Here is an 18,312-nt window from a genome sequence, read left to right on the forward strand (position 1 = left end):
TTACTCTGGATGATATCACAAAGGGGAAACATGTAGAAGAGGAAGAGACAAAGCTAAATTGCTGAATGAGTCTCAAGCTATTTTCAAAATGGTGGCGGACAGATAAGAGGAGCAATGCTAATGATCAGGCTCGGGGGAGTCGCCTCCTGAGCCTCAGAGGAACCCTGGGTGTTCTGTCGTCAGCTGTGGGAGGTGCCCTGCAGCATGGAGTGAGCAGTGGCTGGGTGGCATGTTCACTGGTCAAGATGTCTGCGGTATGGGCCGCTGGTGGCCCTGTTAGCTGCTGAGCGAGCAGATTGGACGTGTCCTGCAGCAGTGGAGGACATTGACAACATCACCTGGCCCGGATGACCTCTGCATCACTGACCTAAAGCTGCTGCTGGGACAACTGGTCTTTATGGCCAAGTTAAACTAACAATTTCACCTTTGAACTTGAAGGGTACAATATGGTGCTGGAAACTCCACTCATATAGCGTAATCGACTATTGTTGCACTTAAGTAGGATTGTGCCTATTATAAGATTGTTGCTGAACTGCAAAACAAAATCACTCTAGGTACATGTGTCAATAAAATATCATTGTACAATTGGTTGTTACTCCAAAGGAGATAGTAAGGAAGCAAGTAAAGGAAGCAAAGAGAGACACCGTGTTGGAGGAACTCAGTGGGCCAGGCAATATCTGCGGAGGCCACTGTGATGGGGGAACTCAGCAGGTCAGCCAGCATCTGCGGAGGACACCAAAAATCCTATAGTGGAACAAGATAGACCACTCTTGCTAAATGCAACGGGCTGACGTGTAGTACACAACGGAGCGGAACGTGGGCCTTTTTTCATCCATTTCAGTAACCCGACCCGACTTGCAGTAATCAACATTGCGGGGGAACAGTTTGTGTTAATAAATTATAATTCTGAAAATGAGGATGATTTTTACCAAATAACTTTTATTTTTACGAGGATGTTTCCGTAACCGGCCTCTGTCTCCGCACTAGTTATCTATGGGATCTCTGGTGTGGAGACGGAAGCCGGTTACAGAAATGGGTCAGAAAATTACCCATGAATCTGCCCATGACCGTTCTACGCCTTTTTCGTCGAGTGATCTATCTTGCTTGCTATAGGATCTTTGGAGGACACAAGTGCTAGAGGAACTCAGCAGGTCAGCCAGCATCTGCGGAAGACACCAAAGATCCTATAGTGGAGCTTGTGATCTTTGGAGGACACAAGCAAAGATGGACTCAAGTGCTAGAGTGGAGCTCGGACTCAGCGGGTCAGGCAGCATCTGCGGAGGGAATGGACAGGTGAGCTTCCGGGTCAGAACGTTGACGCTGGGCAGCGCGATGACGCAGCGCCGGTGTGTGTGAGCGTGTGCGTGCTGACGTCGTGTTGATGGCGCTCCCCGGCAGCATGGCGGCTCCCCTCACGTAACAGAGGCGCAGCGACTGTTGGCGCCGGGTGGGCTGGTGGTGCCGCCGGTTGGGCAGGACGAGACATGGACCGGGTACACCTGGACTTCCCGGCCTTGCCCTCCTCGAGGGAGAACGCGGGGGTAGGTCATCGCGCTGACACGGCCTCGAGTTGGGAACAAAGCCGGCCTGGGCCTGGGGCTGGGGCTGGGGCCGCGGGAGGGTGGAAAGAGGTGGGGGAGTGTCAGCGAGTGGGGGAGAACGGGGAGGGAAATGGAGAGTGAGAAAGGGAGGGGAAGGGAGAGCGAGGCAGTGGTTGGGGAGGGTGGGGTAGAGTCAGGTGGGGGAGGAAGGGTAGGGGGAGGGGTGGGTTTAAAGTGGAGGTAAGGGTCAGGTGGATGGAAGGGGCAGTACGGTGGGAGAGGCAGGGGGTGAGAAGTTAGGACAGGTGTGGAGGGGCGGGAGTGGAATGAGAAGGGAGCAGAGAGGGGAGGGGAGAGCGGGGTGGGGAGAAGTGGTAGAGAGGGAGAGATATGGTGAGGGGAAAGGGAGAGTGGGAAGGAGTGGTAGCAGGAACCTTCTGAAGGGTGGAGTGGTCCCTTTGACCTGTGGATATTACTGTGATTACCACGTGGCCGCGTCTCCCATGGTCCCATGAACTGTGGGATATCCATGATGACGGCTGAGTCTCGGGCAAAGGTCTGAAGCTTGCGAGTTATGTGGGGATTGATCTCTGGTGCATGTGAACGAGTGGCCCCTTTCTCTTTAGCAGCACAACTCTGTTAAAATGAATTGGCAAGTGAGGCCGAGGCATTGGACAAAACCAGCTCTATTTAACCTCATGTCAAAATTCTACTATTAATTCAGCCAGATTAAGAGAATGTCAGAGAGAGACACAAAAAGCTAGAATAGCTCAGTGAGACAGACAACATCTCTGGAGAGAAGGAATGGGTAACGTTTCGGGTTGAGACCCAAGAGAATGTCAGGCTCTATAAATTATTTGTGGTAGTTTGTCAAGGGGGAGGCCCGAGTGTTTAATTGTCATATGCACAAAAAACAGAACACTGACATTATTATTTGCTGCAACTTAACAGGCCCATTAACCCAACAACACACAAATAAATATACTAAATTAATAACTGATACTAGGTAATTATAATGGTGCAAAACTAAAGTCCATAGTGTGAAAAACACAGTCCATAGAAAATCATAGTTGCAAAGGTTAGTGGTGTTTAATGATCAAGAGCATGATTCTGTTTTTGTGAGGTGCTACATACCTGAATTTAGAGTAGTGAAAAGAGAAGTTTGGTGTTTGCATAACCTATGATCTCTTCCTGGTTGGAGACATGGTGAGGATGTGCAGGCAATTGGGTTTGGCTAGAGAGTTAGAAATTGATTATTTAAAGAAAGAAAAATCCTTTATTTATCTGATTTGTTCTTTGATGTTTCATCTGTCATTGTCCAGGAATTATTTGCCAAACTGATACAGTAGCAGATAGAGACTGTTTCCATTGGCCAAGTAATCAAGAGCTCTCAAAGTGTTTGCAAAAAAATAAAAACCACCAATTTTTTTTAAATATACAGACCAAATAATTAGGGTCTGAATGCACCTCCAGGGGTAGTGGATGGCAGAAGATTCTACATTAGCATTCAAAAGAGGACTAGATAACTATTTGAATGAAAATAATTGAAAGACTATGAGGCTGGAACCATGTGAAGAGTTTGGAGGAATGAAGTGACTTCCTGTGCTGTCAAGATTTTATGAATGCTGACTATGTACACGATCCTCATTCTTCATTGTTGGATCTGGAAGTGATCAGGAAGTATCAGTGTCAATAATGGCTGATCAATCCCTCTCCTAATCCCATTCTCCTGCCTTCTTCCCATAACCTGACACCTGTACTAATCAAGAATCTATCTTTCTCTGCCTTACAAATATCCACTGCCAGCCTCCACAGCCTTCTGTGGCAAATAATTCCACTGATTCACCACCCTCTTTATCTCCTGCCTAAAAGAATGTCCTTTAATTCTGAGGCTATGACCTCTAGTCCTAGACTCACCCACTAGTGGAAATATCCTCTCCACGTCCATTGTATCAAAGCCTTTCACTATTCTGTATGTTTCATTGAGGTCCCCTCTCATTCTTCTAAACTCCAGTGTACAGGCCCAGTGCTGACAAATGCTCATCATTGGTTACCCTCATTCCTGAGATCATTCTTGTAAACCTTCTCTGGACCCTCTCCAGAGCCAGCACATCCTTCTTCAGATATGGTGCCCAAAATTGCTCCCAATATTCCAAATGTGGCCTTACCAGTGCCTTATAGAGCCTCAACATTACATCCATGTTTTTGCATACAAGCCATCTTGAAATAAATGCAGAGCTGCTAACTCTCACGCATTGAGAGTGAGAATCATGCATTTCACGCTATTCTCATGCTCGCACGCTGATCACAGAATTTCCCACGCTCATAAATATAAATAAATAGTAATTTAAAAATAAGAAAGAAAGCCACGAACAATTCAATTCGCCCAAGGCTTCCAGATCTCCTCCACACTCACTAATGAGAATACTTTTCTGTCGGCGGGTTTCCCCGTAAAGAACAAACGATATTTGATTGGTTTAAGCCCATTGCACAATATTTAAAATGGCAATGTAACTGCAGTACTTCCATTGATTCCATTTGACATTCATGGAACCAAAATCTGCAGGTGATGGAAATTCAAAAATTGTTTGAGGTGAGTTAAAACCACAAGGGGGATATATAAGGTGAATGCATAGTATTTTTCCCGGGATATGTGATTCAAGAACTAGACGGCATAGGTTTAAAACAGGGGTGTCAAACTACTGGCCCACAAAGGGGTCCAACCCAGCCTGCAGGATGATTTGGGGAAAATCATACCCGTGCAGATGGTGTGATAGGTGAGACACGGCGGTGGTCCTAGCACCGATCCCTGAGGCACCGCTCACACTTCCCACCTTCACCTCCGGCGGCTCTGTGTCCGTCGGCTGCTCTGTCCACACCCCATGGAGTTTTAACCCCGGACCGGTGAGTGGGGACGTCGGTGCCGCCTCTGGAGCCGCGGGGACGAATCTCGGGCTAAGGCTCCGCTCCGATGCCCGACCCCCGGGTCACTGACTCTCATCTCCCCCTGACTCCCGGGGTCACTGTCCCTCACCTCCCCCTGACCCCAGCTGGACACAGAGCACCTGTGAGGGCTCGCATTCGGGCAGGGGGGTGAGGGAGAGGGGAATGCTCCCCAGACGTTGCCAAGTCTCCGAATATCCACTCACTTCGGGTGTTGTCGCCGCTTCACTGACACACACTGACATGCGCCCTTACACACACACTGGCACACACAAGGTTTAAAGGGATATGGGCTAAATGCGGATAAATTTAGTTTAGATGGGGTATCTTGATCTGCATGGACAAGTTGAGATGAAGGGCCTGTTTCCATGCTGTAAGACTATGACACATTATAGAAAGGGGGCAATTGCTCTGGCGAGGATCCAGGGGCGATTTATGAAGACGTTGGCAGGACTGGAATTTTTTTTTCACTTTGAAGAAAGATTTGATAACTGGGATTGTATTCTCTGCAGCAACGGAGGTGAAGAAAAGACAGTTGAGGTGAATAATATGAGAATAGGACCTGTTTCACTTAACAAAGAGTGTAGGAAGGAACTGCAGATGCTGGTTTAAACTGAAGATAGACACAAAAAGCTGGAATAACTCAACGGGACAGGCAGAATCTCTGGAGAGAAAGAATGGGTGATGTTTCGGGTCGAGACCTTTGGACTCGAGGTTCAAAACCAGCCATATTATAGTTGTAAAACACAGTGACGAGATGTGTGTTATCCAACTACTAAGGGCAGAAATCAGAATCATGTGTTCATCTTTATTGACTTGACACCATAATATATATATCACAGAAAAAATAATTTAATGGGGTGGCACGGTGGCGCAGCGGTACAGTTGCTGCCTTACAGCACCACAGACCCAGATTTGATCCTGACTACGGGTGCTGTCTGTACAGAATTTGTACATTCTCCCTATGACCACATGGGTTTTCTCTGGATATTCCGGTTTCTCCCACATCCGAAAGAAGTGCTGGTTTGTAGGTTAATTGGCTTCTGTAAATTGTCCTTGGCGTGTAGGATAGAACTGGTGTATGGTAGATTGCTGGTTGGTGTGAACTTGGTGGGCCGAAGGGCCTGTGGATTTTTTAAATCTCAAAATTTTGTAACATTGTTAAGTGATGCTTCACATCCATGATTACATGGACAATCTCTCAACCATCCAACAGTCTCTGTTTCCTCTTCTCAAGTGACAGTGATGGTAAAAAAATTAAAACAGATGTGTTTTGACCAGTTCTGTGAGGTAAAGAACCGACTATTGGTTAGCTAAGGTGAATTTATTGTCATATGCTCAAGTACATTGAGGTACAAGTACAAGAGAACCTTGCTTGAAGCAGTACCACAGGCCCAAGAGACTCGGATCAACACGCAAAATACAAGATAAAAATTGAATCCACGATAGTGCAAGAGATGACCTGTTGTATTCTATTGCCAAAGTTCAGTTCAGTTTAGTTTATTGTCACATGCACCGTGGTAGAGGAAAAGCTTTTGTTGCATGCTAACCAGTCAGCGAAAAGACCACACTTGGGATAGGAAGATTAGTAAGATTAGGGTTGTGTTTTTTAAATTTCACATACACAATTTAAATAAAAGATAAGCATATATTTCAGATCTAAGATATTGGCATTTTAATATTTAAATACGCCATTGTTCTAGTTTACTTACAATTACGTGAAAAACAATTAGTTTTCACATTATTAGTGTATCAATACTGAAATAAATTAATACATAAGTTGCTTACGTTTAATTAGATTAACTGCAGAAGAACCTCTTTACTCCTAAACTGAAATCCTCTTGTTATGAAAGCCAACATTCCATTAGCTTTCTTCACTGCCTGCTGTACCTGTAAGCCAACTTTCAGTGACTGGTGTACAAGGACGCCCAGGTCTCGCTGCACCTCCCCCTTACCTGACCTCATTGAGATAATAATCTGCCCCCTTGTTTTTGCCGCCAATGTGGATAACCTCACATTTATCTATATTATACTGCATCTGCCACGCATCTGCCCACTCACTCAACCTGTCCAGGTCACCCTGCAACCTCCTAACATCCTCTTCACAGCTCACTCTGCCACCCAGCTTTGTGTCATCCGCAAACGTGCTAGTGTTGCTCCTAATTCCCTCTTCCAAATCATTAATATATATGGTAAACAGTTGCGGCCCCAACACCGAGCCTTGCGGCACTCCACTCGCCACTGCCAGCCTTTCTGAAAAGGACCCGTTCACTCCTACTCTTTGCTTCCGGTCTTTCAACCAATTTTCTATCCATGTCATCCTACCCCCAATACCATGTGCTCTAATTTTAGTCACCAGTCTCCCGTGCGGGAGCTTATCAAAGGCTTTCTGAAAGTCTAGATACACTACATCCACTGGCACCCCTTCATCCATTTTACTTGTCACATCCTCAAACAATTCCAGAAGATTAGTCAAGCATGATTTCCCTTTCATAAATCCATGTTGACTTGGACTAATCCTTTTACTGCTATCCAAATGCCCCATTATTACCTCTTTAATAATTGACTCCAGCCTCTTTCCCACCACCGAAGTCAGGCTAACTGGTCTGTAATTCCCCGTTTACTCTCTCGCTCCTTTCTTGATCTCCCTGATCTCCCAGTTGCTCAACACTTTAACTACCCCTCCCATTCCCAATCTGCCCTTTCTGTCCTGGGCCTCATCCATTGTCAGAGTGAGACCCAGCACATATTGGAGGAACAGCACCTCATATTTCGCTTGGGTAGCTTACACCCCAGCGGTATGAACTTTGACTTCTCTAACTTCAAGTCGCCCTTGCTGCTCTCTCTCCATCCCTTCCCCTTTCCCAGTTCTCCCATCAGTCTTACTGTCACCGACTACATTTTATCTCTGTACTGCATACTCCCCTGACATGGGTCTGAAGAATGGTCTCGACCCGAAGCGTCACCCATTCCTTCTCTCCAGGGATGCTGCTGGCCCACTGTTACTCCAGCATTTTATGTCTACCTTTGATTTAAACCAGCATCTGCAGTTCTTTCCTACACAAGTAAGTTTTAATATATTCTATTTTTTTTTTAATCAATACTTCCTTGGATATTTAATGATGATTTTCATGATTTGAAAAAGTGATTGTACACAATATAGTTTTGGGGAATTTGAAAGAATAAGAAAGTCATTTACTCATCATGGTTTCAAGTCAGATATAAGAAAATTAATTTTCTTGGACACATTTATCAGCAAGACTTCACGGTTGTGTTATCTTACAACTTTTTTTATGCCATTTTAGGATTGGATCTATCCAATGAGAAGAGCAATGCAGGTATTTTCTTTAAACATTTTAATTTTAAACGAATGGATGTCAGTTATAAAATGTAAAGTAAAAATATAGTCTGAATGAATTACTACTTAAAAGTTGATCATTTTATAAACTAAAAATATCTTGAGATCATAGAGTTATTTGTGTATATTATGGTTCCACTGAAAATCTGATGATTGAAATATACAAGATACAAGATTCAAGATAGATTTATTCATCACATGCGCCAGATGGCACAGTGAAATGAAATTCCCATACAGCCATACAATAAAAAAAAGGGACACAACACACTATAGGGTTTGACATAAAACATCCGCACACAGCAGAATCAAAGTTTCCCACTGTGTGGAAAGGCACCAAAGTCAGTCTCTTCCTCCACTGATCCCCATGGTCAGGGCCTCCCCGTGCCCTCCGCAGTTGCCGCTATGGGTGGCTCGATGTCCAGGATCGCTCGCCGGGGTGTTGTAAGTCCGACGTCGGGGCTGCGGGACGTCCTCAGCGGCGTGGACACCAGAGTCGGCCCCCTCCTACCGGAGTCGGCGGCTTCCAAAGTCCGCAGGCTGCGCCGGGTGGAGACTGCTGCAGTAGACCCTCTGCAAGGCGCCCCAGGACTCCACGATGACGGTCAGCGCCGCCCGCGTTGGAAGCTCTCCGCACCAGAGCTCCATGATGTTGGAGCAACGGCTCAACGCTTCGGAGCTCCAAACGGCGACCCAGGTAGGCATCGCCCGCTCCGCGGTGACTCCAGCGCTGCGCCGCCGCTGTAGCAGCCCTGGTCCGGTTCCCGGTCCCCGGCAGGAAAGGCCGCTCCGATCCAGCTGGTAGGCTGCGAGGTGGGGGGCGAGGACGCGACTTGGAGAAATAGTCGCGTCCCCCGCCAGGAAGAGACTGGGAAACGGTTTCCCCCTTACCCTGCCCCCCTCCCCCACATAGAAAAGTAAAGGTTTCCCCCTAAAACAGACTTTAGACGAACTAAAAAAAAAAGATAGAAATAACAGACAGGCTGTAGGTAGAGGCTGCTGCCAGTGCAGCGCCTCTACCCTCTATACTGTGCGGAAACAGAATCCATGCTGACCATCGATCACCCATTCACACTAGTTTGATGTTATCCCGTTTTTACATACACTCCTTACACACTAGGGCCAATTTTATAAAGGCCAACTAACCTACAAACCTGCAAGTCTTTGGGATGTGGGAGGAAACCAGAGGAACAGGAACTGCAGTTGTATAGGACTCTGGTGATACCACATCTGGTGTATTGTGTACAGTTTTGGTCACCTGATTTGAGGAAGGGCATCCTTGTGATTGAGGCAGTGCAGCGTAGGTTCACGTGATTGATACCTGGGATGGCGGGACTCATGAGGAAAGATGGAAAAGACTAGGCTTGTATTCACTGGAGTTTAGAAGGATGAGGGGGATCTTATAGAAACATATAAAATTATAAAAGGACTGGACATGCTAGATGCAGGAAAAATGTTCCCAATGTTGGGCGAGTCCAGAACCAGGGACCACAGTCTTAGAATAAAGGGGAGGTCATTTAAGACTGAGGTGAGAAAAAACATTTTCACCCAGAGAGTTGTGAATTTATGAAATTCCCTGCCACAGAGGGCAGTGGAGGCCATGTCACTGGATGGATTTAAGAGAGAGTTAGATAGAGCTCTATGGGGCTAGTGGAGTCAAGGGATATGGGGAGAAGGCAGGCACGGGTTTATGATAGGGGACGATCATCCATGATCACAATAAATGGCGGTGCTGGCTCGAAGGGCCGAATGGCCTCCTCCTTCACCTATTTTCTATGTTTCTATCTTAGAGGAAACCCATGCAGTCACAGGGAGAATGTGCAAACTCCACACAGATAGTACACAAGGTCAGGATCAAACCTGGGTCTTAGGCGCTGTGAGGCAGCAGCTCTATCAGTCCCTCTGTGCTACCTTACTTTCTGTCCCCTCAGTATCCGCCTTCTAACCAGGCATGCCTCTTTCTGCTATCCTCTTGCCAGCAAGGTCAGTCTCCCTCAATCTGATCACTCTCCCATTTCTCTTGTTGAAGCATTTCTAATATAAAGTTATTAGTTTGTTAAATGAACTTGGATTACTTCACATTAACATACTTTTTTAGTCTTCATTTTCTTTCTTCCACTTTGTTCTTTTAATGTAAAAGGCTTCTATTTTGTACCTTTAAACACATTTTTTGATACCTGCGTAGAACTTGCACATTCTCACTGTGACCGCGTGGGCTTCCTCCGGGTGTTTCAGTTTCCTCCTACGTCCTAAAGATGTGCAGGTTTGTACAATAATTGGTCTCTGTAAATTTCCCCTGGGTGCAGGGCGTGGATGTGAAAGTGGAATAAGATTGATGGTTGGCGTGGACTCAGTGGGGTGATGGGCTTGTTTCCATGTTGCAGGAAGGAACTGCAGATGCTGATTTTAAACTCAAGGTAGACATAAAATGCTGGAGTAACTCACGGGACAGGCAGCATCTCGGGATAGAAGGAATGGATGCCGTTTCAGGTCTTCGGATAGCTGTGATGTTTTCGACCCAAAACATCACCCATGCCTTCTATCCCGAGGTGCTGCCTGTCCCGCTGCGTTACTCCAGCATTCTGTGTCTATCTTTGGCTTGTTTCCATGTCTCCAATAATAACTAAACCTCCCCGCCCTTGTGTATTTCCTCCAATTAGCACATGGTGATAGACAGTAATGGAAGATGCGATGTGGCAAGTTGACCTAAAAAAACAACTCATTGCTCTTGTATTAAAATGTAAAGTAACACAATAAAATACAACAATACAATGAACCAGGATGTTACTGAGACATTTGTTTCATGTGGCCTGTAAATACCAGCAGATGCTGAAATAATGTTTAATGGTGTTGACTCCGTTTTGTTTGAGAGTGCTTTTGGATGTGGGTGCTGTTTGCCACAGTTGAGATACAAATAAGAAGATAGATTACTGTTCAAAACAGGTGGGCACGCAACGAGTAAAGAATATTGTGAGGATGCAAGTTGTTCTACACTGTGAGGCAAGACTTATAACAGCAATTATCGGCCAGAGATTACCTTGTTGGGTGTTACTGAATGAAGGATGTGGACTTTTTTGCAGTAAGATTGCGAGGAATTTTCTGAGGTAATATTTGTATGAAATAATTACAGAGAACAAAAACATTCTATGAAGATAAAAAATATATATTGCATTTGGTTATAGTAGACAAAGGGGGCAAACTTTAATAATTTTAATAAGAATCTTATTCCTGAATCTTTCAACTTGATGTTTGTAGTCTAATATCATTTTTTCACTTCACTCACCAATGGTACTCTACTTTGTGTTTTATTTCAATTTTATCTTTTGTGCCAATCATAACTTTCTTTCATAGGAAATACTGCCTGGCTTGTACTTGGGCCCGTATTCTGCCGCTATGAAAAGTAAGGTAGGAACTTTTAGAAATAAAGGAAAGAGAATTCAGCGCATTGAAAGTTATTTTAAAAATTGTTACATTAATCATCACCTTTCCATGTTCTCCAGATTCGCTGCCTGACCTGCTGTTAGTTTAGCACTTGGTGTGTTTTTTTGTAAACCTGTATCTGCAATTTCTTGTGTTTACTGGTTATATTTTATCGTATCATGTGTACATTGGTCAACAGTGGATGCCAGAATTCACATAGGACCGCATACTGTCAGGAGCATCTTTGTCATTTTATAATTATATCTATCTGTGGAACCTAAGGCAAAGTGTAGTATTCTGACTTTTTAAAGATCATTCATTTTTAATTGAGTAGAAAAGTGAATTTAAATATAAACAATTAATTTATAATTATTGTCTCGTGTGGCAGGTGTAAGGTAGCCTTGTTGCTCGTGCCTACAGTCTACCCTGAATATTGCGGACCTCGATATAATGGATTTTAGTTATAGCAGGCTGAAGCGTCTGTCCTTTCTAAGTAGTCCTGTTTGTCCCTTTCCCTCCAACCATTTCCTATCCATGTACCTGACAAAGTGTCTTTTAAATATTGCTATTTTACTTCGGAGTCACGTGAGTGACTACGTGAAGAACCCCGCCAGGACGCATGCGTCTCATATCGCTACACGCATTGCGAAACAGTCAGGCTGGGTGGAACGACGTTCCCCCGCAGCGGCAAGTTTAAAAGCCGGAACCTGCAGGTAAAAGATACTCTGCAGTCTTTTTTGTTGTTCCCATACTGTTTTACAGGTGGGGAGCCAATGGACTAGTCCAAGAAAACAACGAGGGCTGCGACAAAGCTGGCGGGGGAGGACCGCGGAGTTGCGGGCAGCCAGCAGCGGCCAGCGGCACATGAATCACCCGTATTGAGAACAGTTGTGCCCGACTTCGCCCCCGCACCGGCCAGATCTACACCGCGGCCGGGCGGTAAGGCAAAACAAAAAACCAACAAAGTCGTTGACTCAGATGAGTCCGACTTCGAGTAGCCGCGAGTGGCCAGCGACCGTGAGCGCTGCAGCCGGATGGAGCGGCTTGTGGAGCAGATGTTCCAACGTGACAGGCTCCGGGAGATGGAGTCCAGTCACTGTGAGCAATATATCACACCCACAGCAGCACCTCTTGTAGGGCTGCACAGTGCATCTCCCTCGTCAGAGGGGAGTACTGGGGGTCAATTCTGGGCTGATCCTGAAGAGGGGTTTGCAGAACAGAAATCAAGTGTGCAAGGGGTGCAGGAACGTGAAAATCTACTGGACATGGTGTCCAACTTCATACAGCCAGACCAGACTGGCCAAAACCTGGAACAAAAACTAGCTGCCAGTATTGATTATATGTCCTTTAAGCAGCTACAGGAACAGGCTGTGATGGACACCACGGCAAGACACTTGGCACCGGGAAACTGTATATCCCTGAATGTTCCCATTGTAAATAATTGCATATGGAAACATGTCGGAGCAGGAGTTAGAGGCATGGATGTCAAACTCCAAAAAGTACTAAAGCTCCTAACAGCGGGAATAACATCTTTCGCCCGCACAGTAGATGAAAAGGAGATGTCGCAGGATCAACAGGATGCACTGGCACTGCTTTGTAACACACAATATGAAATAAACAGCATCAGGAAGAGTGCCATCCGACCTGCTCTAAACCCGAAATTCGCAGGTCTGTGCAAACCTGGAAACACAAAACCACCAATTTTACTATTTGGAGGTAACCTATCGAAGCAAGTCAAGGAGCTCAATGAGGAGGCAAAAACCCTGGGGCTCATAAAAGCGACATCATCAAGAACCTACTACGGCCATAAACAGCACCCTTATGCACCCACCAGTAGAACAAGACAAACTGGTGAAGGCTTAAAGGCTCGGTACACCGAACATCGGTCTTTTTTAGGCCATGGCCCAGGCCGGCCTTTTTGGAAGATACGCAAACCTCCAACACCAACCCTACCACAAACCCAGACACTGGCGCCTCAACCTCCACGAAGGATTTACAAAAAGAAGTAAACCTGCCACTGGTAACCATGAAGGTAGGTGGGTCTGGTTCCTTACAAATTGCAGGGAGTATGGAGGTTGGGGGGAGATTACACTTCTTTCTGGATGCATGGAGTATGTTAACTACCGACACTTATATTTTAAGCAGTATCCAGGGATATACCATAGAATTTATACACAAATATAGCCCTCCAGTTCAGCATGTACCGAACCGAATGTTCGTACGTTCAGGTAAAAAAAAAAACAGAAGCGCATGCTGAACTGGAGCGGCTTTACGCAAAAGGGGTAATTGAAAAATCCCAACACGAATCGCTGGAATTTGTGTCCAATATCTTTACCAAAAACAAAAAAGATGGTGGTTGTCGCATCATCATAGATTTGACCAATTTGAATACATTTGTACAATATATTCATTTCAAAATGAAAACCTTTGTTACTGCAAAACAATTGATTTCCAAAGGTTACTTCATGGCTAGCATCGATTTAAAAGATGCTTACTATTCAGTGCCTACATGAGGTGACCACAGATGTTACTTAAAATTCAACTGGATGGAACAGCTCTGGCAGTATAGAGCGCTGCCAAATGGGTTAACATCAGCCCCCAGGCTGTTCATAAAAATTTTGAAACCAGCCCTAGCGTTTCTGCGGAAACGAAAACACATGGTCATGGCATATCTAGATGACATACTTATTGTGGGCAAAACTTTGGAATTGGCCAAACAAACTGTAACAGCCACAAAACAATTATTTGAAAAACTGGGATTTATTATCCATCCAGTTAAATCTAAATTAACGCCTTCCACTACAATGGATTATTTGGGGTTCACCATTGACTCAGTTCCTATGTCGGTGACTTTGCCAAAGGGAAAGGCTATAGACTTAATAGAGGCTTGCAATAACCTCATTGACATCAGTAAACCGTCCATCAGATTGGTAGCAAAAGTAATTGGCAAAATGGTGGCTGCTTTTCCAGCCACACAATTCGGACCTTTACATTACCAAAATTTACAGAGGGCAAAAATACGAGCACTCAAAATTAATGCTGGTCATTTTGACAGACCAATGAAGCTACCAATCGAAGCTATAATGGAACTAAAATGGTGGAAAGATAACATTCGGCATTGTTCCAATCCAATCATTATCAGCAGCCCTTCTATGGTGCTACAAACTGATGCCAGTGCATTTGGTTGGGGTGCTACCAATTCCATCTCCAGCTGTGGAGGTAGATGGAATGCACAGGAGGCATCATTATTACAAACACTGGGCATAAACTACCTGGAAATGTTGGGTGCATTCCATGGCTAAAGTCATATTGTTCTGGGTTATATCACCAGCATGTTAGACTACAGATTGACAATACCACCGTGGTAGCATATATTAACCACATGGGTGGAAACAAATCAACATCATGTGACAATCTGGCTAATACAATTTGGCAATGGTGTATCCAGAGAAATATTTGGATATCAGCTACTTACCTACCAGGTAAACTAAATTTAGTGTCAGACACCAGGTCACGCAAATTTAATGAAAACACCGAATGGATGTTGAATAAAAAAGTATTTGCTGATATTACAGCACGGTATGGAACACCCGATATCGATCTATTCGCATCCAGACTTAATCACCAGTTATCAAACTATGTTTCATGGGAACCAGACCCTGGGGCAGCGGCGACAGATGCATTTTCGCTGCATTGGGGGAAATTGTTTATTTATGCATTCCCTCCTTTCTGCCTCATCAGTCGGGTATTAAGGAAAATACAGCAAGACTCTGCGTCTGGTATTTTGGTAGTACCCGATTGGCCTACTCAACCATGGTTCCCTGTGATACTCGACATGGTATTAGAACTATGTATCACCATCCCGACTAGACCAGATTTATTGGTTCATCCCGTAACAAGGGATAGCCACCCATGTCATAACTATATGAGCTTATTAATTTGTAGAGTCTAAAATTACCTCTACTACAGCTGGGACTGACGGACCGAACAGTGAACATTATTTTGGCGGCTCACAGACAGTCCACCAAAAAACAGTATCTGGTATATATCAGGAAATGGGAGATGTATTGTCACAGAAACAGCATCACCTACAGATCAATGAACATCCCATCTGTTCTGGAATTCCTGGCAGGCCTCCATTATGATGAGGGGCTCAGTTATAGTGCCATCAACTGCGCCAGAAGTGCCCTGTCAACATATCTATGGCAAGGAACAGAGCATCATTCTGTTGGGACTCACCCCCTGGTAACAAAACTTATGAGGGGAATTTTTAATATCCCCCAAGAACCAGGTACTCTCAAATATGGGATGTGAGTATTGTCCTGACTATGCTAAGGAATTGGTCTCCAGCAACAGCTCTGTCCCTACAAAGACTGACACTGAAAACAGTCATGCTAATGGCTTTGGTCACGGCACAAAGTGTACAGTCATTACATAAATTAAGACTGGACAACATGACTTCTTCATCTGGGAATATAACGTTTCATATTTATGAATTAGTCAAGCAGAACAGACGGGTCAGCAGGCCTCAATATAGAATTTAGGTCTTACCCGACAGATGATCGTCTCTGTATAGTAAGACATTTGTTGTTATATATGGAGAACACGAAAATCATCAGAAGCAATGAGATGGCACTTCTAATCAGCCGCAAGCAACCGCACAAAAAAGTGACGGTCCAGACCATCTCAAGATGGCTGAAACAGTTTCTAATACAGGCTGGGGTGGATACTAACATTTTAAAATCTCATTCCACCAGGGCTGCAGCTACATCGGCAGCTATGCAGTTGGATGTACCAATGGACCAAAGCCTCAAGACAGCAGGATGGTCAAGGGAAAAAACATTCCAACTATTTTATCATAAACCAGTAATTAAACCTGGAACGTTTGCAGAAACAATTTTAAGTTCTGTAAATATAATTTCCCCCTTGGCTATAATTTGGTGTTAATAAATTTATCATGGATTTCAATGTCGGATTCATGTCTAAATTATGTTAACACAATTCCTCCCACAGTCATTAAGGCAGATGTGATGCATGGACTCGTTTCCACGGCATGAAATCACAGAGCTTTGAAATCTTCATGTAGTCACTCACGTGACTCCGAAGTAAAATAGTAAGATTAAACGAGAACTTACCAGTTCGAAGTTTGATCGTTATTTTATGAGGAGTGCGTTGAGGGTATATGCACCCTGCGCTCCCATCCTTGATCATATACTCAACTGGTATCTTCTCTAATCTTACTATGTTCAGTCATTCCATTTATCTGTGATCTCACACCGCTGCTTTGAAGAATGACACGCTTGCGTCCTGGCGGGGATCTTCACGTATTCCCTCAACGTACTTCTCATAAAATAACGATCAAACTTCGAACTGGTAAGTTCTCGTTTAATCTTACTATTTTCCCTGCCTCAACTATTTCCTCTGGCAATTCATTTCATTTACACATCATCCTTTATGTGGAAAACGCTGCCCCTCAGATTTCTATTAAATCTCGCCCCCCCACCTGATATCTATGCCCTCGAGTTCTTGAATCCCTTATCCTTGGCAAAATACACTTTACATTTTAATGACAATCATCCTCTCATGATTTTATTCACCTCCACAAGATCACCTCTCAGCCTCCTACACTGCAAGGAATAAACTCCTAGCCCGCACAACCACATCCGTGAGGCCTGACAACATCCTTGTAAATCTTTTCTGTACCCTTGCTTATGGCTTATTTTCTGTAGCATGGTGACCAAAACTGAACATAATACTTTGAAGTGCGGCCTCACTAATGTCTTGGCCAACTATAACGTAATATTTCACGTTTAAACTCAGTTCCCTAATTGATGAAAGCCAGAGTGCTAAAAGCCTCCTTCACCACCCTATCTAACTGTGATGTCATCTTCAGAGAACTATGAACTTGTACTCTTAGATCCCTCTACTCTACAACATTCCTCAGGGCCCTACCATTCACTATGAAGCTCCTGCTGTAGTTTGACTTCTCAAAATGCAACATCCCACACCTATCTGAATTAAATTCTATGCCAGTCCTTGGATCACTTCCCCAGCAGATCAAGGTCCTTTAGTAGTTCATGAAGGCCCTGCTATAATTCCAGTCATCAAAGAAATCACGCCCTTCATGGTGGTCACATTGAAGCCAATTACATCAGTGAAAGATAGAAAATCAATGACTGCGTAGCCAGTCATAGTGCAAACTCCATCATCAAGTTCGCCGACGACACCATTTTTGTGGGACTTATCACTGATGGAGACGAGTCAGGGTATAGAAGTGAGATCGACCTACGGACCAAATGGTGCCAGCACAGTAACCTGGCTCTCAACACCAACAAAACCAAGGAACTGATTGTGGACTTTGGAAGGGGTAGATCGATGGTGGAAAGGGTCAAGAGCTTCAAATTCCTGGGCGTGCATATTTCCGAAGATTTCTCCTGGTCCCAGAACACTGATGCAATTATAAAGAAAGCACATCAGCGCCTCTACTTCCTGAGAAGATTACGGAGAGTCGGTATGTCGAGGAGGACTCTCTCGAACTTCTACAGGTGCACAGTAGAGAGCATGCTGACTGGTTGCATCGTGGCTTGGTTCGGCAACTTGTGCGCCCAGGAGCCGAAAAGACTGCAAAAAGTTGTAAACACTGCCCAGTCCATCATCGGCTCTAACCTCCCTACCATCGAGGGGATCTACCACAGTCGCTGCCTCAAAAAGGCTGGCAGCATCATCAAGGACCCACACCATCCTGGCCACACGCTCATCTCTCCGCTGCCTTCAGGTAGAAGTTACAGGAGCCTGAAATCTGCAACATCCAGGTTCAGGAACAGCTCCTTCCCCACAGCCATCAGACTATTAAACTCTATTCAAACAAAAATCTGAGCTTTAATAGCCTATTGCACTTTATATGCCTAGTTATGTGTGTATATATATATATATTCAATGGTATATGGACACACTGATCTGTTCTGTATTTATTTATGCCTTCAATATTCAGTTGTGTTGAAGCAAAGCAAGAATTTAATTGTTCTATTTGGGAAACATGACAATAAATGCTCT

General features: G+C 44.6%; 1 protein-coding gene across 3 annotated transcripts in view; it reads left to right on the forward strand.

Annotated features, from left to right (window-relative positions):
• The first annotated feature begins 1,339 nt into the window (after positions 1-1,339).
• styx (serine/threonine/tyrosine interacting protein) overlaps positions 1,340-18,312 on the forward strand; it is a 32,112-nt gene continuing 15,139 nt past the window's right edge. Inside the window, exons 1-3 of one of the 3 annotated variants that reach the window (XM_055640422.1) lie at positions 1,340-1,541; positions 7,790-7,822; positions 11,191-11,244. In XM_055640422.1, coding sequence (XP_055496397.1) covers positions 1,485-1,541; positions 7,790-7,822; positions 11,191-11,244 — 144 coding nt within the window. In that variant the 5' untranslated portion in view covers positions 1,340-1,484. Of the gene's footprint in view, positions 1,542-7,789; positions 7,823-10,803; positions 10,944-11,190; positions 11,245-18,312 lie in introns of those variants that run through there. The other 2 variants (XM_055640423.1, XM_055640424.1) reach the window with 2 other exon arrangements.

This window comes from Leucoraja erinacea, chromosome 9 (assembly GCF_028641065.1).
Source record: "Leucoraja erinacea ecotype New England chromosome 9, Leri_hhj_1, whole genome shotgun sequence".
NCBI lineage: Eukaryota > Metazoa > Chordata > Chondrichthyes > Rajiformes > Rajidae > Leucoraja > Leucoraja erinaceus.